Source organism: Dunckerocampus dactyliophorus, chromosome 5, assembly GCF_027744805.1.
Source record: "Dunckerocampus dactyliophorus isolate RoL2022-P2 chromosome 5, RoL_Ddac_1.1, whole genome shotgun sequence".
In the NCBI taxonomy this organism is placed as follows: domain Eukaryota; kingdom Metazoa; phylum Chordata; class Actinopteri; order Syngnathiformes; family Syngnathidae; genus Dunckerocampus; species Dunckerocampus dactyliophorus.
The window spans coordinates 14,228,160-14,249,660 of NC_072823.1; the positions used below are offsets into that span (position 1 = coordinate 14,228,160).

The following is a 21,501-nucleotide window of genomic DNA, read 5'->3' on the forward strand; positions in this document are numbered from 1 at the left end:
GCTTGAAGTATGATTTTTTTGTGGTGTTATTAATGTCTGTTTCCACACTCTCTTCATCTCCCTTGGTACACACAATATTGACTTTAAGTGTTTTACCAATATTCTGTGTGGTGTAAATGCCCTCATCAACAAGTGATGAGAGAAGAGGGAACCAGTATATTGATAAGTTGGCGGTGAATAGAAATCTTCTTTTCTAGCAATCTCTCAAAAACAATGCTCTTATAACTAACTTGCTAACAACTAGCCTTGTTTGGTCAACAGAATGTGCTACATTAACTTGTTATTGTAATACTTATCAAATATTACTTCTACGCTATTGTGAGTGATTTGACCAATTAGTTTAACTAAAGTCTATGTCTGATAGTTGCATTTGAAAATGTATACCAAAAGTTATAATCCTTAAGTTGTTTTAGGTTCTTGTTGTAGTTAGTTGGACAGTATTGGGTTACTGATTTTCTAAGAGCTTCTCATATTTGGGAACTAAGCCAACAATGAATATGGGATGTCTTTGCTGAACAAATTATAACCCCAGACTTACAATCAGCTGGAATGACAGAAAAGGTGGGGACCTACTGATATACGTGCATATAAATACAACTAGAGATGATTAAACAGAGCTTACCGGTAATCATTCTGCAAGAAAAGCTCAGAATTGAATGTAAGAAAAGCAAAATTTGAAGCAAAAGGGGATATATTTCCACAGCCTGACAGTACCATATTTTCTAAGCGGAGGTACAGTAGCGACGTCACAGGCTTAAGCTATAGAAGCATGGGTGTGTGTGACAGGCGGTGGGGACCGATGAGGAGGCAGGAGGTTTTAAGACGAAGGGGATAGGGATTTGTGGGATTTGTGGAGGAAAGTGTGGCTGAATAGTAAAGCCCAAGTGTGAGAAGTGCAGCATGGCGGGTGAGAGAGCAGTGACCCAGAAAGGGTGACACACTGCAAGCACCTCTTAACTCTGTGTCACTCAAATAGAAACAATTAGTCCAGATCCTTGTAATGAGGCTTAATTCAATATTAACTCAGGCGAAGTTAGACATTGGCCATTTTGGAAGTGTTTGGCGATGATGTGCTCCTGCAACCTCCACTGGCCTAGTGGTTACACAGTCAGGAGATTGGGAAGATCTGGGTTCGAATCTCCGTTGGGCATCTCTGTTTGCATGTTCTCCCCGTGCGTGCTTGGGTTTTCTCCGAGTACTCCGGTTTCCTCCCACTCCAAAACCATGCATGTTAGGTTAATTAAAAACTCTAAATTCTCCATAGGTATGAATGTGAGTGTGAATGGGTTGTCTATATGTGCCCTGCGATTCACTTGCGACCAGTTCAGGGTGTACCCCGCCTCTCGCCCGAAGGCAGCTGGGATATGCTCCAGCGTGCCCGCGACCCTAGTGAGGACAAGAGGCATAGAAGATGGATGGATGGATATTATTGATGAAATTATTGTTAATTTTTCCCCATAATTCCGCCTCAGCAGAGGTCTCCAATCTTCTGAGTGCCATTTTAGTTTGGAATTTGGTCTCGTTTCTCATTTGTATTAAATATCCTTCTCTGGACGAAGTGTGATCGTTCTCTGGTGTTGTTTCTATTGATGACCATTTTCTTTCTGATGGTTTCTATCCACTTCCAAGATTCTGAAGTGTCCTATCACATTGCTGCTGTTTGTTATCTCCTTCAATGACCTCTATTGTATTTCTTTCTCTTTTTCCCACCTGCACCACTCCTTTTTTGTGCTCGATTTCTTACGCCTTTGATTCTCTCCTTTCTATTTCTCTTCCCATCTCTCTTAACTGATTTTTGTTTTTTGGGGAGCCAGTGAAGGAAAGCTGGTGGTCCTGTCTTTGGCCATCGGTGTGGCCGAGCAAGACGACTTTGCCAATATCCCTGACCTGCAAGAAACAGCGCAGGCAGCCCCAGCAGCCAGTCAAGAGCCCCCCCTCGAGAAGAGGTACCAGATAATGTATGGGAGTGCTTGTGCGTGTGTGTGCGTGTGTGTGTGTGTGTGTTAGGGAGAGTGGTAAATGAAAGAATGGGATGGGTATGATATCGTAGAACAAGCTTAGAGAGGATTTTTGCAGCAAGGTAGAGCAGAGTAGATTGGTCTAGTGGTGAGTCACCGCACTTAAATGCTTTGTGATAAAGACTAGCTGAAATGACACCGGAGACCTACACTGGCATAAAGAGTTAACGAGACGGCCACATGAAGGGAAAAAAAATGTCTAGAATTTTGAAATTGTAAAAAAAACTAAAAAGGCATAGCTATTAGGATGTTAGCTGTAAACGCATTAATGAAATCATACATCACAGCATCGCAATTATTTGCACCCACTGGTGTCCTAGTCTTTTTTCCTTCCACACATTTTGCCAAATCAAATAAAATTGTGTTCTCAAGCCGTTGATCTTTTTTTATCTGGCGATGATAATCATCTCCTGTACCACAATGACATTCTTCTCCACTGTTTCCATTCCTTTTGTTGTTTGTCATTTCACTCTTGCCATCTACCCACTATAGTTCTAGCGTTCCCTTTGTATTTTCATGCTTTTATTATTCTAGTCTCTTCTACTCCCGTCTTTTTTTCACCTCATGCTCATTAGCTGCCTTCAATCACCCTCTGCTGCTCTGAGAGTCCTGTCTCTGTAGTTCCACCAACGGCCCACAGAGCCTTCTCATTATTCCACAACATGCTTGTTGCTTACATAAATATACTGCTAAAAATAAAACTTTTTCTTTGCCTGCCACCTTACTCACTCAAAGCCAAAAAAATCCGCTCATCTATGAGGATCCATTACACTCATCTCCCAAAATAATTGGTTCTACATTCTGATGAGGATTTTTTTTTGGGGGGGGATATAAAATAGTTCATGAATTACAAATGACTACACTGTTTCTTTCTTGTGAAACAAACCACTCAAAGCGCACTGTGCTTGTGTCGTACACAACAGCCGTAGAATGTGGTGGTGCTTTGGACCACCTTGGAATGCTACTGAAATACAGCGCTTGCCATAGGTGACACACTTGATTTCCCCCTGTAGTCCTATTGGTCTATTTTTACTGCCACTTCTGATTCTGTGACAAATTGTATATATTTGACACCTTCTTTGAACAAGGATATTCTATTCTATCTAGGCTATATTTTGAAATTGTTGGTCGGCGGTGAAATGGGAATTCCATGCTTGTAATTGTTACATTGTTGAGTTATAGTGATGCTAAAAATTAATCTTGGATCACGTTTGGTCTTTTCTTGATTGATTATTTAATCCTGGATATTGTGGGAAAAAAGGACACAAAACCCTGAGAGGAATATCATGGTTTTATGGAGTGGACTCTGACATTAACTAATTGAACCCTTTAAAATCATTTGCAGTGGAAGTCATTATTGATGTGCTGTTTGCTAAATACACACACAATTTCTGCTAACATTGATAAAGTACAAAAAGGAGTGTAAATGTGACTCTAGGGGTGTTATTTCATGCCTCCAGGGCTCTAATCTTAAAAACCATATTTAGAAGCTCATAAACAGGTTTTCTATGCTCTAACTAGAAAAATATTCAATTAATTTATATCCTACTTTGTGGAAATTCACTTATCCTTGGGTCTGGAACCAATTAACCACGATAAACAAGGGATTACTGTATCGGATTATATCGACCTGTTTCTCAAATCTCCAATATTGACTCTCGGATACAAGAAGTCGATTCCAGACTGCGCCCCAGCACGTCTATGCTGCAGCGACCATATAGAGCCCACGTGATCACAACAACAGTGTTTGCCAGTGTGCTAACAAAGTAGCAAGGAGCAGGAGTGATGTCAGCTGTGGCAGTAAGAAGATGTAGCAGCTGAGTGCGGTAAATGGCGGTAAAAAGTCATTCGCTGTAACAGAAAAGAGCGAGCCCCTGTAATGTAGCCCCCGGTAAGCAATTGCTTAATTGAGCGCCAATCTTGCTACTGTATATTATGTCTAGCTGCCACTACCACGTGGATAACATTATATCCCACATGCATAAAGAAGTAAATGTGTGGGTTTTTCTCATACCTACTGTTGCAGACTATTGTATGTTTGAGTAAAATCACTTGCTCAAGCCTTTTCTAGCATTGCACACTAACAAATAAGTACCGTAATTTCCGGACTATAGAGCGCACCAGTATGGTGGATATTTAAGACTGCAATACAGGTATCGTATTGGAAGTGAAAAAATTGTATTGGGACACCCCTAGCAATTATTCCTCCCTGGTGTTTGTTTCACAACACTGTTTTTATACTTTCTTGTAAATTGTTTTACCTGGGGTTAATTCTATACTGCGGGTATGAAAGTGTCCTTTGTGGAATAATACGGCTTTTATTAACATCAAAACTATCTCAGTTGCCCAGGAATAGTATGAAATTCAGCCACAGAGAATTACCCTTTTGTAGCATTTTTTTGCATATATGTCTGGCTTGTCCTGCTTTTGTGCTCACCTGGAAACCTCATTTAATGGCTTGTGAAATCCACTAATAGGCCCAACAACAGGCAAGTGCTGTAAGGCTGCTCGGTCCAGCGCACAGCCAAGACTGCTCACCTCGATTAGCTGTGATTGAGTTCATTGTGTTATTTTTGTACATTAACCTAAGGTTCATGTAATTTCTTGGAAATATAATAAAAAAGGTAAAGTAGTATTTAGCTATAATGAAAGATATGAAGATCGTAACCCTTTCGCTGAGCACCTGTCCATCCTCCACCTTTGCTGTTAACTAATTCCACTTGAGCCGCCTGTTGTTTTGTGTGTCTTTTGACAAATCACAAGCTAAAGCAGCGGTCACCAACTTTTTTGAGTCCAAGATCCCTGGTCTCAGTTGGAGTCAAACAGGACGTGGGCACGTTAATCGCGCGTCAAAAAAAAATATTGCAGTTAAAGGAAATTTCTGTTACTTTGACAACCCCAATATATATACAGTATACAGTGGTGTGAAAAAGTTCCCCCTTCCTGATTTATTATTTTTTTGCATATTTGTCACACTTAATTCAGATCATCAAACAAAATTAAATATTAGTCAATGACAACACAACTGAACACAAAACGCAGTTTTTAAATTAAACCTTAAAAAAAAATCCAAACCTATTTTGCACTGTGTGGAAAAACTGATTTCCCCCCCAGTTAAAACAAAACTGAGATTAATTGACATCTAAAAGTTTCTAAAGCCATTTCTAAAGCTTTGGGACTCCACAACCATTATCCACAAATGGCGAACACATGGAACAGTGGTGAATCTTCCCAGGAGGGGCTGGCCAACCAAAATTACCCCAAGAGCGCAGCAACGACTCATCCAAGAGGTCACAAAAGACCCCACAACAACATCCAAACAACTGCAGGCCTCACTTGCCTCAGTTAATGTCAGTGTTCATCACTCCACCGTAAGAAAGACACTGGGCAAAAAGGGCCTGCATGGCAGAGTTCCAAGACGAAAACCACTGCTGAAAAAGAAGAACATTAAAGCTTGTCTCAATTTTGTCAGAAAACACCTTGATGATTCCCAAGACCTTTAGGAAAATACTCTGTGGTCTGACAAGACAAAAGTAAAACTTTTTGGAAGGTGTTTCCCATTACGTCTGGCGTAAGTGGAGAGGGGAGTGGAGGGGGGACGCTTGCTGCCATAAAATAGATCGATGGATGGCGTAGATTACACATGCCTAACATGTGACTGCTGAAAAATAGGCCAACTAGACGTAGACGCGTTCTGCACATGCGTAGAACCCAGTTGAACCGATTGCTTTCTGGGTACGTATTGTGCAGTGACAAGGAGCATTCTCACAGATGCCTGTGGTCCTATCTAAGGACCCTTGGCTGCCCTGCAAAGTGCCTACCGTAAATAACTTGAAGTCTGTCCTGAACGTTGCCTGCATGAAATGTCAAAATACAGTTTAATGAGGGGATTTACAACAGTTTTTAACCTTTCTTCACTTCATTCTAAGTTCATTCTGAAATGAACGATATTTGCAATTACAGGAGCGATTATAACAATGCGTACATGTGTCAGTATAATACTGTAATAATGCTCAGAGTTTTCATCTAAGTCTTTCATCTTATCGTTCCTTTTACTCCTTTGGCCAATACTGAATACTGACGCTTCTAGCGTCAAACACTTCTTTGTCTTGAGCCCACCGTATTAGGAACCTGATTGGTTAACAATTATCAACCCACTTGGTTCTGATTGGCTGTTTGGCAAATTGACACCTGGCTAAACAAATGCTGAAGAATACATTGCTGAGACATTCAAGGACTGCATAAACGGGAATTTACTGGATCAAAACTTTTCTGCATTTTATATATTACAATATATTTCTGACATATTTCTCATTCAGTATTGTTGAACTTTATAATGCACACAATGAAGTAAAATTAGCAGGGTGATACAGCAATGCTGTGTTTGTCCATAAAATAACTGGTAGAGAAATTAGTGAGGAATACAATACTCATGATAACTGCCAATGTCAAGTCTTAATCCGTCTTCTGTCCTGCTGAGAGTAATCTCAAATCATAGAAAGAGGTGGATGGAATGAGCCCAGTGTCGATATTACCGATACAGTGGGTAAATCAATCCCAGTGTCGAGGTTGTGATAACATAGTGACCCGCAAGGATACAATGCCGTAATGTACGTAATTGCAAGGCAGGCCCATTAAAAATTTCTACTGAAATGTTTCTTGCGCGTATTATCATCTGGAAGCAGCCTCAAGCAGGAGACTAATAAAAGGCTGCACTTTTATTCATTTCACTTTCTCCATAACATCTCATGACATCCTGTGTATTGATGTCAAACATTCTCCTCATGTCTCCATCACTTATCCACATACACTAAATGGATAACAGTATTGAAACACACTTTACACTTCATAAATTCTGGATGACAATAGCAGAACTCACAGGCAGAGTACATATTTATGTTCCAACTCAATTGTATCCACATTAGACACCACCTCAGTTATAATCTAACATTGCCATATGTACAGCACTGATAATTTTTCTGCAGAATGATAATTCAGTTTCAGCTTCAAGTCTACTTGCTCATTGATGTTATGTCTGTATTTGATCTCACAATGGAGTATTTCTCGACACTTTTGACCTTGCGTAGCGAAGTGTTCATGTATGTGAAGTATCAAAGGGTCAGATAACATATGGGCCTTCTACTTGCCCTTCAGCAGTGTGCTAATGCTTAATTGTTCCTTCACCGAGCTTGAAAACGAGCCAAACAAACACGCCATCATCCCCACTGGCCATGAGAGGCGATATAGGCAGCTTTATTCATTAGGCACTGTCACTGACCTTGTGTATGTGCGATCACACGATAAAAACGACATAAAAGCGTTCCACATGACCATGAATTCATGAGGTGGAGCTCTGGTAGATAAACAGCTTGAAGTAAGCATGCTAGAAATGTGAAAGGGACGTTGGAATATAGGTTGCACGTAGGAGAAGGGGAGGAATGATTGCGCAACGAACACTGCATAAAAAGACCTGTATCAGGCCCTGCATACAGCCACATACTTCTCAGATCTTCAGGCTTTTAAGTAGGGGTATTCAGGCATATCTATGTTGTAATGTGGGAGCCCGAGAATTCCTGTATAGGTTTGGTAACATTGGAGGGGAGTTTATGTTATAATTGGCATTGTCATTTCCAACATTACAAATAAAGATGACACACTATCACAGCAAACATGTTTTTTTTCTGCTTACAGGTCACTAGTGCAATACAAAAGTGCATATTAACATGCATAAATAAAACCAGAATAAAACAGCGCTTGGAAGATAGAAAGGGCTTCACAAGTGAAAGCCTGTTAAAATGTACAAATTTACATGCCGTTGAAGGCATCTCGTACAACTGATGACATGCCACATATTGTTTGTCCTCCTCAAGTCGTTGTTGCAGCACCCCGGACAGTACTGTTAGACGACCCACACAGTTTTTCCATTCAAGACGGCGTCCTTCTCCTCTGACATGAAATCCTTTGTAGCTCTTTTCCATACAGCCTCTTCAGTGCTATAGACAACACCACTCACCACTTGTACAGCTGCAAACGCACAGAAAAGAAGAAGTTCAGTAGATCAAAGTGATAATCTGCCAGTAAATATTTACTTTAGTATATAACACAATAATATTTGTAGCCATAATAGGGATGAGGGATAGTATATGCAGAAGATGTCAATTTAAAGTTACAATAGAAAACACCCTCAAATGTGTAATCTTACATAAAATTGTAAAACAAGCTCTAAGTAAATTTAGGAGATACCTTCCAATACAACTATATATGTAAAAGTTGTAGACATTGTAATGATCCAAATATTTAAGGCATTTTACTTACTTTAATTTAATGAAAACGACTGTATGCAGTATTTCCCTGTGTCTTGCAGCATCATGCTGGTACAGGACAGATTTTCCGGCTTTAATCTCTTTCCACGTACTCCCGCATACGCCCCTTTTTGCGCAGACATGTTGAGTCAGTTTACAAAATGTTTTATTGCTCTGATTGGGGCTGAGTGCACTGAGATGCTTTCGTCCCAGGCATCCATAGGCTGTGAATTTTAGAAAGCTTAATTAGAATGTTAGAGTGGCTCGTTAATGCCTCAATGGTCCTCACTCATACAATTCTGTTACGATTCAGTGAACCTATACAGTGCACGCTCCTTCAGTGTTGCTATAAAGAGAAGCCCCATTCCCCAAGAGCTTTGAATCTAGATCTCTGTGTGAGCAGCAAGCCAGCCACCCAATGAAGACAGAGACTCACACAGAGGAGGCGGGACGTATACTTGTGCCACATTAACATTCAATCCACTTGCCTGTGGCCTTTCAATTATTCATCCATGGATGTTGCATCATTTTGTGTTAGCCAGTAGAGCTGTTGCTTGTTTTAGAATACATGTGGGAGATATTAATAGATAGATGCAAATTTCCCAGCTTGAAAGATGGCATGCACTCTCATGCGGGAGTGTCTGTTCATTGCCAAGTGGGCTATAATATTGCTTCATATTTTATTAGACGATTGCGGTGCTTATTTAGTGGCTGCATGTGAAAGGCAAAATCAGACGTGGTGGATGGGGGTTATGACTTAAAACTATTAAAAATCTGTGTGTATTTAACATCAAGGCTGCATTTCATCCAGTGGTAGGTCATTTTGAGGTTGCATACAGTGGGTATTTTCATCCCAGTGCTCCCAAATTGTGTAACCTGCGTGTTTGCTTGAACATCAACGTGAATTGATTAGACTTTGCTCTGCTACTCCGACACTATGTGCCTCCTGTGGCAGGGAGCTTTTGGTGCCTAACTAGTCTGTCGCCTCTTTAGAAGGTCCCCTCGCCATGTCCACCGTTCACATCTTGCATCTCAGGGGAATGTGCATTATGGTTAATGGCTGAGTAAAGTGCGATCACGAAAAGATGGGTTGTTGGGTGGGGGGGTTGTATTCTTCTATCCATCCATTCATAATGTGTGTCAGGCGAGGACTGAGGGAAACTCCATCTTCCAATAGAGCAAACGGAGAGTGTACTCTGCGTCCTCTGCACATCCATGCATTATGTGGGCCTGACAGCAGCACTTGAGGCAGCAGGTACACGCTGGTCCACATGTGCTTCTCAAATAAATGGAAGGAGAGATGAGCTATTAAGGGTTTTAAGCTGGGATTCAACCGCATCCTGCCACAGAACAGGTGGCTCATTTGCTGTTGCTTCCACCTCAGTGTCAGTCTCCCATTTGAATCCGCATTCACAACATTTGGCAGCTTCTTGATTGCAATTTTAATAGACTTTTTATTAAAAACATGCTGTGATCAGCCCATGTTAGAGAAATCCCCGCAAGAATAAACCTGGTCATTTTAATTGAGCTCTGTGGCTTCAGATGGAAATTGCACAGAGTATTGGGAGGCAATAAAGAGGTGGGGCTCTGTAACGTTATCGATTCGCTGGACAATTAGCTTTGGACAACCTAATCATATTTGCCATAGCTACAGGAGTGAAATCGACAACAGCTATTTTTAAAATGGAGAAACAGCTTTTAGGCCCTTCAAAATGATTAGTTACTCTTTCCCTTGTTTCCAGTCTGGTGCTGTGTGAGGCAGAGACACAGAAGGCAACATTCAGTGCCTCTTCTCTTCGTTCAGCAAATGTTGCTATTTAAGTCACGTTTCCAGCCGCAACATGCAGAAAGCAATTAGTTAACAGTGAAAGCATCCGAGTTTTGGTTGGGGGGAGGGGGTGGGGGGGGGGGGTGGGGGTCAAGCAGCAGGGATGACTGGCTGAATGTTCATGTGTTTCATGTGAATGATGAGTTATGTAAGCATTGCTGTGACTGAGTGTGTGTGTGACCCTCGGGAGTGTACACTTGGCCTCTAAAGAAGCATAGATGAGGTGGGGACAGCTACGAGATAGAAATACATCATCCCATGATCTCAGGCATGTTTGAGTGTTTCTTGTTTGCAGGGGTTGGGGAGGGGGAAAAGGGCTTTCTTTCTCGCGTCTCTCTCCAGCCTTGAAGTGGAGTGTCTTTCCCCCCCAAATCCCCCACCCCTCTCTTCGAGCTGCTGGCCCTCGGTCAGGTAACAAAACAGGATAGTATCACAGGACGGTGAAACCCACAGTGGCCCCGCCTGCCTCCATGTGTGTGTTCATGTCAATGTGTGTGTCTGCGAGGCTCTCACCCGTACCTGTCATATATCCTAAACTCTCTGTTCTCATTGTGTTTGCCTGTTTGTTACACCCCTCTTAACACACCTGCCCTCGCACCCACTCCCAACTGCCTCACACACCCTATATCCCAATATGTATGATCTATGTTTCTAAAAGCCGTTGCTATGCCAACAGCCCACTTTCTGAGCTGCAGAAGAATCTGATACGAACTCAAGTCAACTCTGCCTCCTACTGGATACTGTAGGCAACTGCAGGTTTTAACTCTTCAAGAACTCCAACTTCAAGCCCCAAGGGGCCAGATTGCACCGGCACCAAAATGCTTTTTTTTGGAGATTGGATAAACGTGAAACCAATCCACATTTTAATTCATGGAGGGATTAAAGTATTTTCTGCTGCTAATGTGCTGCACCGGCCGCTTTGTTAAAAGAACCAGGAGACAGCACTGGAGCAGAGGACCACCTGAGGTGCGGTAGAGCAGGGTTGGTAGGAAAGCCATTCCCCTGGCTGCAGGAGCTCTTACCTGAGAATGCAATGAACCCCTGAGTGAAGCATGAAGGAGAATGAATAATTGAAGATGTTCACTCCCCCATCGATACTTGGGAGGTGGAGGAGGAGGGAGGTGCCTTGCTTTACTCGTGTCACTTTATGCTTCAGAGCTCCTTTGAACAGTTTCAGATCTTGTTTTAAAACTTGAGCCGCCTTGCCTGCAGACACAAAAACACAAAATCAGGCCCCTGAAAATGGAATGACCCCCTTGGCAGCTAATAAAATTAACACCAATTGATGAATGCTGTATTCCCTTGTCTTCTGGAAATGGTTAACATCCCTCCTTCCCCCCCTTTCGCTCCCAATTCCTTTGCTGGTTGAAGTGATTGTGATTGTTCGCTTGTCCTGTTTGCTCGCTTTTTCTGTCTGTCTTTTTGTCAGTATATTCCCCCCAGTTCTGTCCTTGTCCTCAGCTAAAAATGTACACAATATGACATTCAACATCTCAGAATTTGGCATCCAAAAAAATCCAACAAGCCATGAAACATCAATAGAAAAACTTGACAGATGCTGGCCAGACAGACAGACTTGTTTATGGTCTCCTTGTTTCCTGCCTGTCCAAGGCATTGCCTTCACAACTACTTGCATATGTCTTATATGCACATGTAGCCAATGCCCGTTTGTGCTTTGGCCCTTGTGATCCCAGTCCTCACTTTTAGAGTGTTGCCAAATGTTTGGGAAATCAGGTTAGATTGTAAAGTCGGCATTACTTCATCTCAAGCAACACCCTCTTTTGTAACACTCTAAATGTGCATTTCCCATGTTCTTACCAAAGTATGTCTCATCTGTGTTCTCAAATACCATTTTGTTTTTTGTATACCCACACTACATTTCCCTTTTATACAGTCCCATTATAATTTATTTTGATCAACATTCTTGTTCTATTTTTTGCTGGTAATCAATTGTCATTTTCTTTTCCTCACGGTTCTCTTCTCCCTTTTAGTATGCCTTTCTCTTTGTCTACTGTTAGATAGATTGTGTGTTCAGAACTCTTTATTTTTATATCTTATTCTTTGATACTTATCAGACTGACCAAACTAAGCCTCTCTTGTGTTTCCAGGCTTTCCTTCCTTCCTTCATTCCCTATCTTTTCTTGCAGCTCTCTTTTTTTCTATCTAATGTGCTGTTGTTTGTAACAATCTCTCTCACTCTTTTGGTTTTGTTTTTTGTGACCTCACTGTTCATGCTATTAATACTTGTTATCTCTTATATACAGATAAATGGTTCTTTGCTTGCTTTCCTCTTTCTTACATTACTTGTTGGACCTTCTATCTTATCAGCAATCTTTATGATTTCTGTCAAGTTTGTGTCTGCAACTTTCAGCATCCTCTTGTTTGATTTCACTCTCTCATTTTTTTCTGTGCTTTTTCGATTCGCTATTGTTCATTTACTGCCGAACAGCGTTTCGATGTTCAGCTTGTCCATGTATGGAGTATCTTCTAATGTGTCATATTGCATTGGCCAGGACTTTGGGATTTTCTTATTCTATTACATGCTTTCTTTAATTTCATATCTTAATTTTATTGTCTTTTTCTCCTTTCATTCAGTACACCTTGTTTTCATGCTGTATGAACACAGAAGTATTTCTGCCGCAATGTTTAGTCCACATTATTCATATATTTTCAACATTCCTCATGTCAAGGAACAAAACTCAACATTTATTAACATTTAATGATCAGCCATTTGAGATATTACCTTTTTTTGTTCATGTTTTTGGTAATATTCTGTTGTTGTTGATGCAAACTCCTCATAGATTAAATACACACTACATAAAATGTCCACTGTCCTGTTAAATAAATGTCTAGTCTTGTACATGTTGTTATACATGTTTGTCCATTGTGTTCTCTGTTGCCTATACATGTAATGTATATGTGGGTGTCTTGTCAGTGTCCTGCAGGGAATTCATGGTTGGCTAATGAATTTAAATACAGTGGTTCTGTTTTATGTTGCTGGAGGTGAATTTCTTGTTGGAGAAATGGATGTTTGCCACACTGGACATATTTACATACATTTCAGATTCCAAGTTCCATGAAACACAACCCCCCACATCAAATGTCCTTAGTTCTAGCACCTGCTGTTTATCTGTGAATTTCCTGGCAGATCTGATTTGGCTCTGCTCTTAGAAAGTTTAGAGAAAGCACAACCACCTTTGAAGTGGCATTTATTTAAAAGCAAACTTGGACTCAGTTGGACTCAGTTTTCATGTGCCAAACAGGCTGAGGTTGGACTCCCCGTGTGCTCAGACATTCTGTCTTTCTGGAGACGAGGTTGTATCTCGTCCCCTTGGTCAATGTGTGTTTGTGCTTCCAGGGGCAACAAGCCAGCCAACAGCCCCAAAGGCCAACCCCCTGATGCTGACGGCCACTCCTCTGTTGCTGACCTGGCCAACTCTCTAACAGGAGACATGGTGATGGTAAGAGCAACTCTCATAGCTCACAACTCTCACTATCACACACTGGCCCGGCTCACTTTCTGTTATGTGTCTCCCTTAAATTGTTCCCCCTGCAACTGGTGTTAAAGATTCCTACCTTTATGTTACAGTCCAATTTTAAAAAAGCTAACATCATACTATGCCATGAGTTATTTGTTGAATTCAATAGTGTGTCTCACATTCTCTATCAAAGTTCTGGCACTTGCAACTTTCTTTGGCATCATGGGGGGATATTTTGCAGCTGAAATTAAAAATAATGCACACAGAACACTCAGAAATACGCAGTGCGCTTGAACGCATCATCAGTGCAGTGTAGTAGAGATGATTAAAGGATTCCTTGGCCGGAATCTGTCTATAGTGTCTCATCTCAAAAACAACCACTATCCATTCTTCACAGAGACTAGAATCACCAATGTGTGGATGCTTTGTTTGGCACTGTTGCACTGGCTGTGCAATATCCAAGACATACTTTTGGCAATAACAGTCCAGGGTGTACCCCGCCTTTTGACCAAAGTCAAATTTGGCAATAAATTTGAAAACTGAATCCTATGAAAAACCAGGACATACGAAACTGGGATAGGCTCCAGCATACCCGTGACCTTAATGAGAATATGTGGCATAGAAGATGGATGGATGGATATTTTTGGCAAATAAAGTTGAAAACTGAATCCTATGAAAAACCGGGACATACGAAAACTAAAGTTCCACTGTAGTTGCAAATATAAGTCCTATTACATGAAGTTATGTGTAAAATCTATTTCCAAGTTCGTTGTGAGGAAGTGTCTGATGTTCCATTTAGATAAGATACCGCAATAAAGCAGGTTACATTTGAAGGATGTGCCTCACATCAGATTAAAAAGTCACTTATTTGGCTGGACTCAATTACAGTAGAGGCATCCTACCATTTCTGTCTAAAAAGCCATTAGTGAAGGCATGAGCTCAACAAAGACTCCTCTCTGGTATTTGGTAGTGAAGGAAAGTAGAAAATTGATATATAACGGGCCTAAAGATGGAGCCACAGGAAGAAAAGAAGTGACCATAAAGACTGCTAAAATTGCTGAACGGCAACCTTGACCTGGGCCACCCTGACCCGTTGTCTCCATGTAGCCAACGCAATGCTCTCAGTCTCACTTTGTGACTGTTTGTCTCTTTGCTCCCTCTCTCCATCTACTGCTTTCTATCAGATAGTGGCCTTTTAGTGCACAGCAGCGATAAAGCGGCCGGAGTGTCTGTGAAAGAAAATGGTTGTCCAGAAGCTCCCCTATCTTTAATCTGAGCACCTCCCGCCTCTTAAGAACATTAGTAAGGAAATTAAACTATGTCTGTCCGCTTAATGTCACACCAATCCCTGACTTTGAGCTGCTGCTTTAGTACAACGTGAGAGAACTGCAGCTAAATCCTCCTCCTTGCACAGTTTCTGCGGGTCAAGCATACACATACTTACACCACTGAGTGTTTGCCCTGTGCCTGAACTTTTTTGCTGTTGTATCATGTCTTCATTTTTAATTTCACTCCACCCATTGCCCCTATAGTTGTCTCCAGGTTCGGAGGATGATGACGGAGAGGGGCCTATCAGTGAGAAGCTGGGCCGGATCCAGTTCAGCATAGGCTACAGCTTCCAGAACACAACCCTTACGGTCAAAGTTCTCAGGGGCCAGGACCTACCAGCCAAGGACTTCTCCGGTACCTCGGATCCCTTTGTCAAAATCTACCTGCTGCCTGATAAGAAGCACAAACTGGAGACCAAGGTCAAAAGGAAGAACCTCAATCCCCACTGGAATGAAACCTTCCTGTTTGAGGGTTTGTGTCATTTTTGTTCACATCATGTAACTTTTATAGTTTAAGGCCCTGTCACACCTTGACGATTTAGCCAGCGTACGCCAACGTATGAAAAATTTGGCCAATACGCTGGCGTACGTCGAATAAGTTATGGATAAGTTTTGTATAAGTTAAGCATGCTGAAGCACGCCGGCATACGTCGTAGTCCGTCCAAGTCGTCCAAAAATTTTGTGCATGCACAAAACTTTTCGACGTATGTCAACGTATGATTCATACGTCCCGCATACGCGGGCAATACGTTATGCGATCGTTGACGCCCTTTCACACACGTTATTTGTAAGTTACGCACAAGTCGTAATACGTCAACATACCTTGAGACAAAACTGTGTCTTCTTGGCTCTCTTCTTGGCTAGGGTTGGCTCAGAGGAGATGGAGATAAAGTACAGATAAATTACATTATGCGATGCCTTGAAGGATATTTATACTGCTACATGCTTGACAAGTAGAGGGCACTGTGACACTGGGAATGAACCTGCGTCATCTCCATCAGAGTGAGAGTGGGAGGCTGTGGGTGGTGATGGATCCCTCTGCCCTGATACTTCTTGGCAGCGGTCTTCGAAATTTTCTTCGGCATGATGGTGATTTTGACACTGCGATGTCTAGTGAGGTGAGTCATCAAGTGGCAGCCTTTTTATAGGCTACGGCACGTCATCGTCGGCCATACGCTGCCGTGCGGTTTGCATAAGTTAGACTGGCGTTGGGCATAAGTTGTGAACGCCAGCAACACGCTACGCATTCGTTGGTATAAATTGTCTATAAGTTATACAAACGTTCGTGTATACGTCGAACTCGTTATGAATACGCTATGTATACGCCCAAAATTGAAAAAAACGTCGGCAGTTCAACGTATGCCATCAAAATGATCACGTCAGGCATGCGCTGCCTAAATCGTCATGGTTTGACAGGGCCCATAGATCAAACTGATTTACAATTTGGCCTGTCACGTAGGATGACATACAATTTGTATTGCTTCATTAAATCAATGCCAGCTTTATAAAATATTTATTTGATAAAAATTGTGCCAACTTGACGCAGAGGGCATGATGCATCATGCAGCAGAGAGAAGAAACGGAGAATTGTCAGGAACATAGAAATTCAGGCAGACACGCACTTGGGAAAAGCACTTAGGAAAGCCTTTTTAAAAGTACTTTTATAAGGATTATGACACCACTGTCTATACACAAGTTGAAATCATTATCCTGTAGAAAAAGTGCAAGCTTATTTCACCAGAGCACCATCTGCTGGAGCTGGTGGGGTATTGCCTTATTTGTCCTTAATGCAAAAAAGCGACTGATCAAACTGAGCTGCCATGTTGAAAATGCCTTGGTGAAGCAGTTTTGGCTGTTTTTTTCTCATTAAATGTGTTTTTTTCCAAGTTTTTTCTTGGTCCACCAGAGTGCTATGATCGTCATTATTGAATTGCATCACTGAAAATTCTATTTAGATTAGATTTCAAGGTATTTGAGTGAAGTGTTGCTGAGCTGCCTTTTAATGGAACTGAACGTGTGGCAATGACAAAGTTGAGTCAGGGCGCAAAATGAACATTATTGCATTTGAAAAATTAAAGACTCTCCTTCGCTACGTTATTAAAAAGCGCCGTTATAAAAGGTCCCTGTATTCAATCACAGTTTAAAGAAATGCACTTGCCTTATCTCCTTTTGCCTCCATTTTAGGTTTCCCCTATGAGAAGGTGAGAGAGCGCACACTTTACCTTCAGGTGTTGGACTATGACCGCTTCAGCAGGAATGACCCTATTGGCGAGGTCTCAATCCCCCTTAATAAGGTGGAATTGGGCCAGATAAAGACCTTCTGGAAGGAGCTCAAGCCCTGCAGTGATGGCAGTGTAAGAGAGGGAGGGACAACCACTGGGGTGCATGATGATGAATTAATCAATTCCAATGTTTTATTTGCAGTTTTTCACTAAACATGCCAATGACATTTTTGGCTGAGGCAATTTTCCCTTGACCAAAGGGTTTGGTCTTGTTGTGTCATGCACAAGGAATTAGAGCAGGGGTTGTCAATTCAAACTGAGTAAGGTTCCTTCATGCAATTTTTTTCACAGTGAAGGTCCGAACTTTATTTTGCCTTAAATTGCGTCAAACAGACTACCTCATATGAAGATCAAATGTAATGCGGGGGCGTGAGAGACAGGGAGGACTTTCAAAATAAATGCAGACCTGCCAACATGTCTGAATTTGTCACACTCAGCATGCAATTGACTCTTGAATATGCTTACATGGTTCACTGCTCTCCATTTTGTTGCATTTGGCTGGTTTCAGTTTTGAGTTCAGTATTTACAGTACAGATAAATAAATAGATATTATCAGTTTCTCAATAGTATTTAAAATCGGGAGGGGGAGCACGAAAACATTTTTGTCCCCCAGCGGGGGCATGACAGAAAATAATTGAGAACCACTGACCTTTGGCACCTAAATTGCATTTAAAAGAAAACGGGACAAAATTTCACATAAATATAAAAACATTAATATAAAAAACATAAATAAAAAGTTTGACTGTGCTTATTTTCAAGTTAAATAGAACTGCCACGGTTTCTCTGAAAAAATAATAATAAATGATAACAATTGAATAAGTGTCTCTTTAACAGAAAAGCACAGTACATTCTCTTAAAGTTTCACATTTTCTTGTTAACGTTGTATCTGACGTTGGAATTTTCCTGAATTTGTCACACAATTCCTCTTTTTGTTGACCTTTGAATAAGATCTCAGCAGCAGAAACACTCCACAACTCTCCCTTCAGTGAAAGATGTTTTGATTTGCTCTAACATCCACACGGAAACAGTGTTTTGGGGCTGGCTTCTGAAGAATGAACATATATTGGTCTGTGCATTCACTTTTAAATGTTCGTTTCTCGATCAACTTTTCTCACTTTCGAGCAAGCCATGGTTCTCATTCTCTTGGCAAGTAAATAAACAATTTTATTGGCTCATTTTGAGTGACGTCACGTAATTAAGCCTACAAACTGCCGCTGCGATCGGTCCGCGAGCATTATTATACGTATTTCCCATTCACTTTAATTGGTCACGGGTCCGCAAAGGGCCATCCAATGGGTCCGGATCCGGACTGGTGATTGGCTGACTTATCATTTAAGATTACATGATAGTGAGCAATCTGGAATTTGATATTCTCTGATGAAATCTGATATTAGCTCAGCATGCCACATTGTGTGTTTGTGTGTGTGTGTATTCCTCAGGGGAGACGAGGGGACTTGCTGGTGTCTCTATGCTATAATCCCACTGCCAACACCATCACTGTGAACATCATCAAAGCTCGTAATCTCAAAGCCATGGATATCGGGGGTACCTCAGGTAGCGTTTCCTCATTGTTTGTTGTTTTCTCTTCTTTTGCTAAACCTTGCTCAGCAGTCTGGGGCGTCTTTAGCGACTTAGCATCCTGTGTGACATTGTGCAATGCCAGCTCCATATTTAAACATTCATTGACCCGCTCTGTTCAAAGGACATGTGCCGCCTGACTCCTGAGCAGTGTTATGCCATAGATAGCTGCATCGCAAGGTGACATTACATCAAGCGTCTTACCTTGCTCCCTTAGTCTTTGTCTCTCTTGTATATTTAAGAGGACTCTCAGCATCCCAGCCAAAATTGGGTCAGGTCAGTCTTATGCTGGTTTTCAAAGTATCAAGCCTCACTGTGGAAAAAGTTTCTGTATCTTTGTTAAACAGAAGATCACAGTTCCCTTAAAGGGTCATAGACATGATTTATCAACTTTGCTTAAATATGTTCTATATTGTTTGTGATTATGTTCTATGTTGTTCGTTTTATGAAAGCCAACGGTAAATTTGCAAAAATTTAATTTATTGTTCATGGCGGGTGCCAGGACAAACTGAAGTCGCAGAAACGGGGCATTTCCAAAATGACGTCAGCACAGTCGACCCTCTCAGCGAAAGCAGAGTAAACAAACGCTTATCGAGGTAGCTCGCCGACTTTGTTTGTCATGCCAAATTGTTGTGTTTCCGCTCGCTGTTCACAGTATTCGAGTGATACTGTAAGTTTGTTTTCTTTTCGAAAAGACGAAGGTTTAAGACTACAATGAACGAAGCAACTACAGAGAACGAGAGGCAAATGGACGCTCACCCCGCGTTGTGTTCTTTGCAATGTTCATTTCACTGAAGACTGCTATGAAGGAACACCTTTACAAGAAGCATTTGGCTTGACAGTACGGTATAAACGCATTTTGGATGCTAGGATGCTATTCCTGATGCTATGCTACACAGGAAAAAGGAGAAGAAGAACAACATCAAAGTTGCCACAGAACAGAGTAAGTCATGTCTTACTTACATATTGTATTCTAAACACGGTGTCACTATAGCGACAAGCATTCAAAGCATTATACATACATGTTATAAAACATATTTTCATAGCGATATGTTGACGGTGGGAGGCAGGGAGGTGACGGCAGCGAAAAACACAATAAAAAAGGCTCTAAAGACCCCTTTACGTTCATTAAGAAGCCGATTTAGAACAACAATTGAAGAATAAGTAACTCAAAGGTAACTTACACTTACTATTCTGTGTTTTGAAGCCGACCAAACTTTATCTCCATGTCTTTGTCGTCGGACACCTCCGCATCGGACACGCTAGTTTCTTCGTCCGTGGTTCGAATAAATACGGCTTAATTCCCTGTTCTGCAAGTTCTCTATTTCATCGCCAAATGTTTCTTCCTCCTCTAAAACTTTTGACACATTGCTCAAATCTTTACTAGAATCACTGTAAAAATCTTTTGTCTCGTATATCGCCATTTGCGTCTATATATGGCCTGTGATTGACTTGTGATCAGTCAATGGTGTAGGGATAGGCTCTAGCTCACCCCTGACAATAAACGGGAAAAGCGGTTGAAAATGTATGAATGCTGAAATGCAAAAGATGAATTAAGGGCTATAAATGTCTGCTATACATCACAGCAGATATCATGCCCAGATATCATGCTTGCTTAGGGCGCAGTAGGACAACATAAGAAAAAAGTGATTGGATGTCATTGCACAGGCAAATCTTGTGTGTTTTTACTTCGGGTACTCCTGTTTCCTTCCGCAGTCTGAAAATTGGAGACTCCTAAAGACAAAATTCTTCATAGGTGTGATTGGTCGTTTGTCTATATTTGCCAGTATTATGTACAGTAATCCCCCGTTTATCACGGTTAATTGGTTCCAAGCCAGACTGTGAATTTCCGCAAAGTAGGATTCCTTCTTTATAAATAGAATATCTTCGTAGTTCTAACATCATTTTTGTCCTTTTTTGTAGTTATTTTTGTAGTTTTAACATTATTACAAAAACAAACATCAGTTCCAGACAGTTTCCAAACCACTTTTTGAGGTGATTAACAAGAATGGCACAGGTACTCATTACTGATTCTTTTTTTTTAACATTTTATTTCTATTTCAGAGGGGTGTTTGGTTTTTTTGAGCTATGATCTTAAACTTTTCATCAGCTGATGAACAGCCTATGCGCTCTTGGGGTAATTTTGGTTGACCAGCCACTCCTGGATAGGTTCACCACTGTTCCATGTTGTTGCCATTTGTGGATAATGGCTCTCATAGTGGTTTTCTGGAGTCCCAAAGCTTTAGAAATGGCTTTATAACCTTTCCAGACTAAATAGATCTCAATTAATCTCAGTTATGTTTTAACGGGATGGAGGGCAGACACTTTTTCACACAGGGCCATGCAAGTTTGGATTTATTTTCTCCCTTAATAATAAAAAGTTTCATTTAAAAACTGCATTTTGTGTTCAATTGTGTTGTCATTGACTAAGATTTTAATTTGTTTGATGATCAGACAAGCAAATCAGGAAGGGGGCAAACACTTTTTCAAACCACTGTAATATACAGTATGTATATATATATATATATATATATATATATATATATATATATATATATATGTATATATGTGTGTGTGTGTATTATAGATATAGATATATATCTATATGTATACATACAGGCTTTTGCCCTTCATATAAGCCATTTCTGTATCCAAATGAGCAACTAAAAGCAAACTTATTTATTGT

General features: G+C 41.0%; 1 protein-coding gene across 4 annotated transcripts in view; it reads left to right on the top strand.

Moving 5' to 3' along the window:
• The window catches only part of syt7a (synaptotagmin VIIa), a 126,169-nt gene that overhangs the window by 89,195 nt on the left and 15,473 nt on the right, over positions 1 to 21,501 (top strand). For all 4 annotated transcript variants that reach the window (XM_054777624.1, XM_054777626.1, XM_054777625.1 and 1 more), the window contains 5 exons: positions 1,815 to 1,946; positions 13,507 to 13,609; positions 15,160 to 15,427; positions 17,140 to 17,309; positions 18,677 to 18,791. In XM_054777624.1, coding sequence (XP_054633599.1) covers positions 1,815 to 1,946; positions 13,507 to 13,609; positions 15,160 to 15,427; positions 17,140 to 17,309; positions 18,677 to 18,791 — 788 coding nt within the window. The remainder of the gene's footprint in view (positions 1 to 1,814; positions 1,947 to 13,506; positions 13,610 to 15,159; positions 15,428 to 17,139; positions 17,310 to 18,676; positions 18,792 to 21,501) is intronic.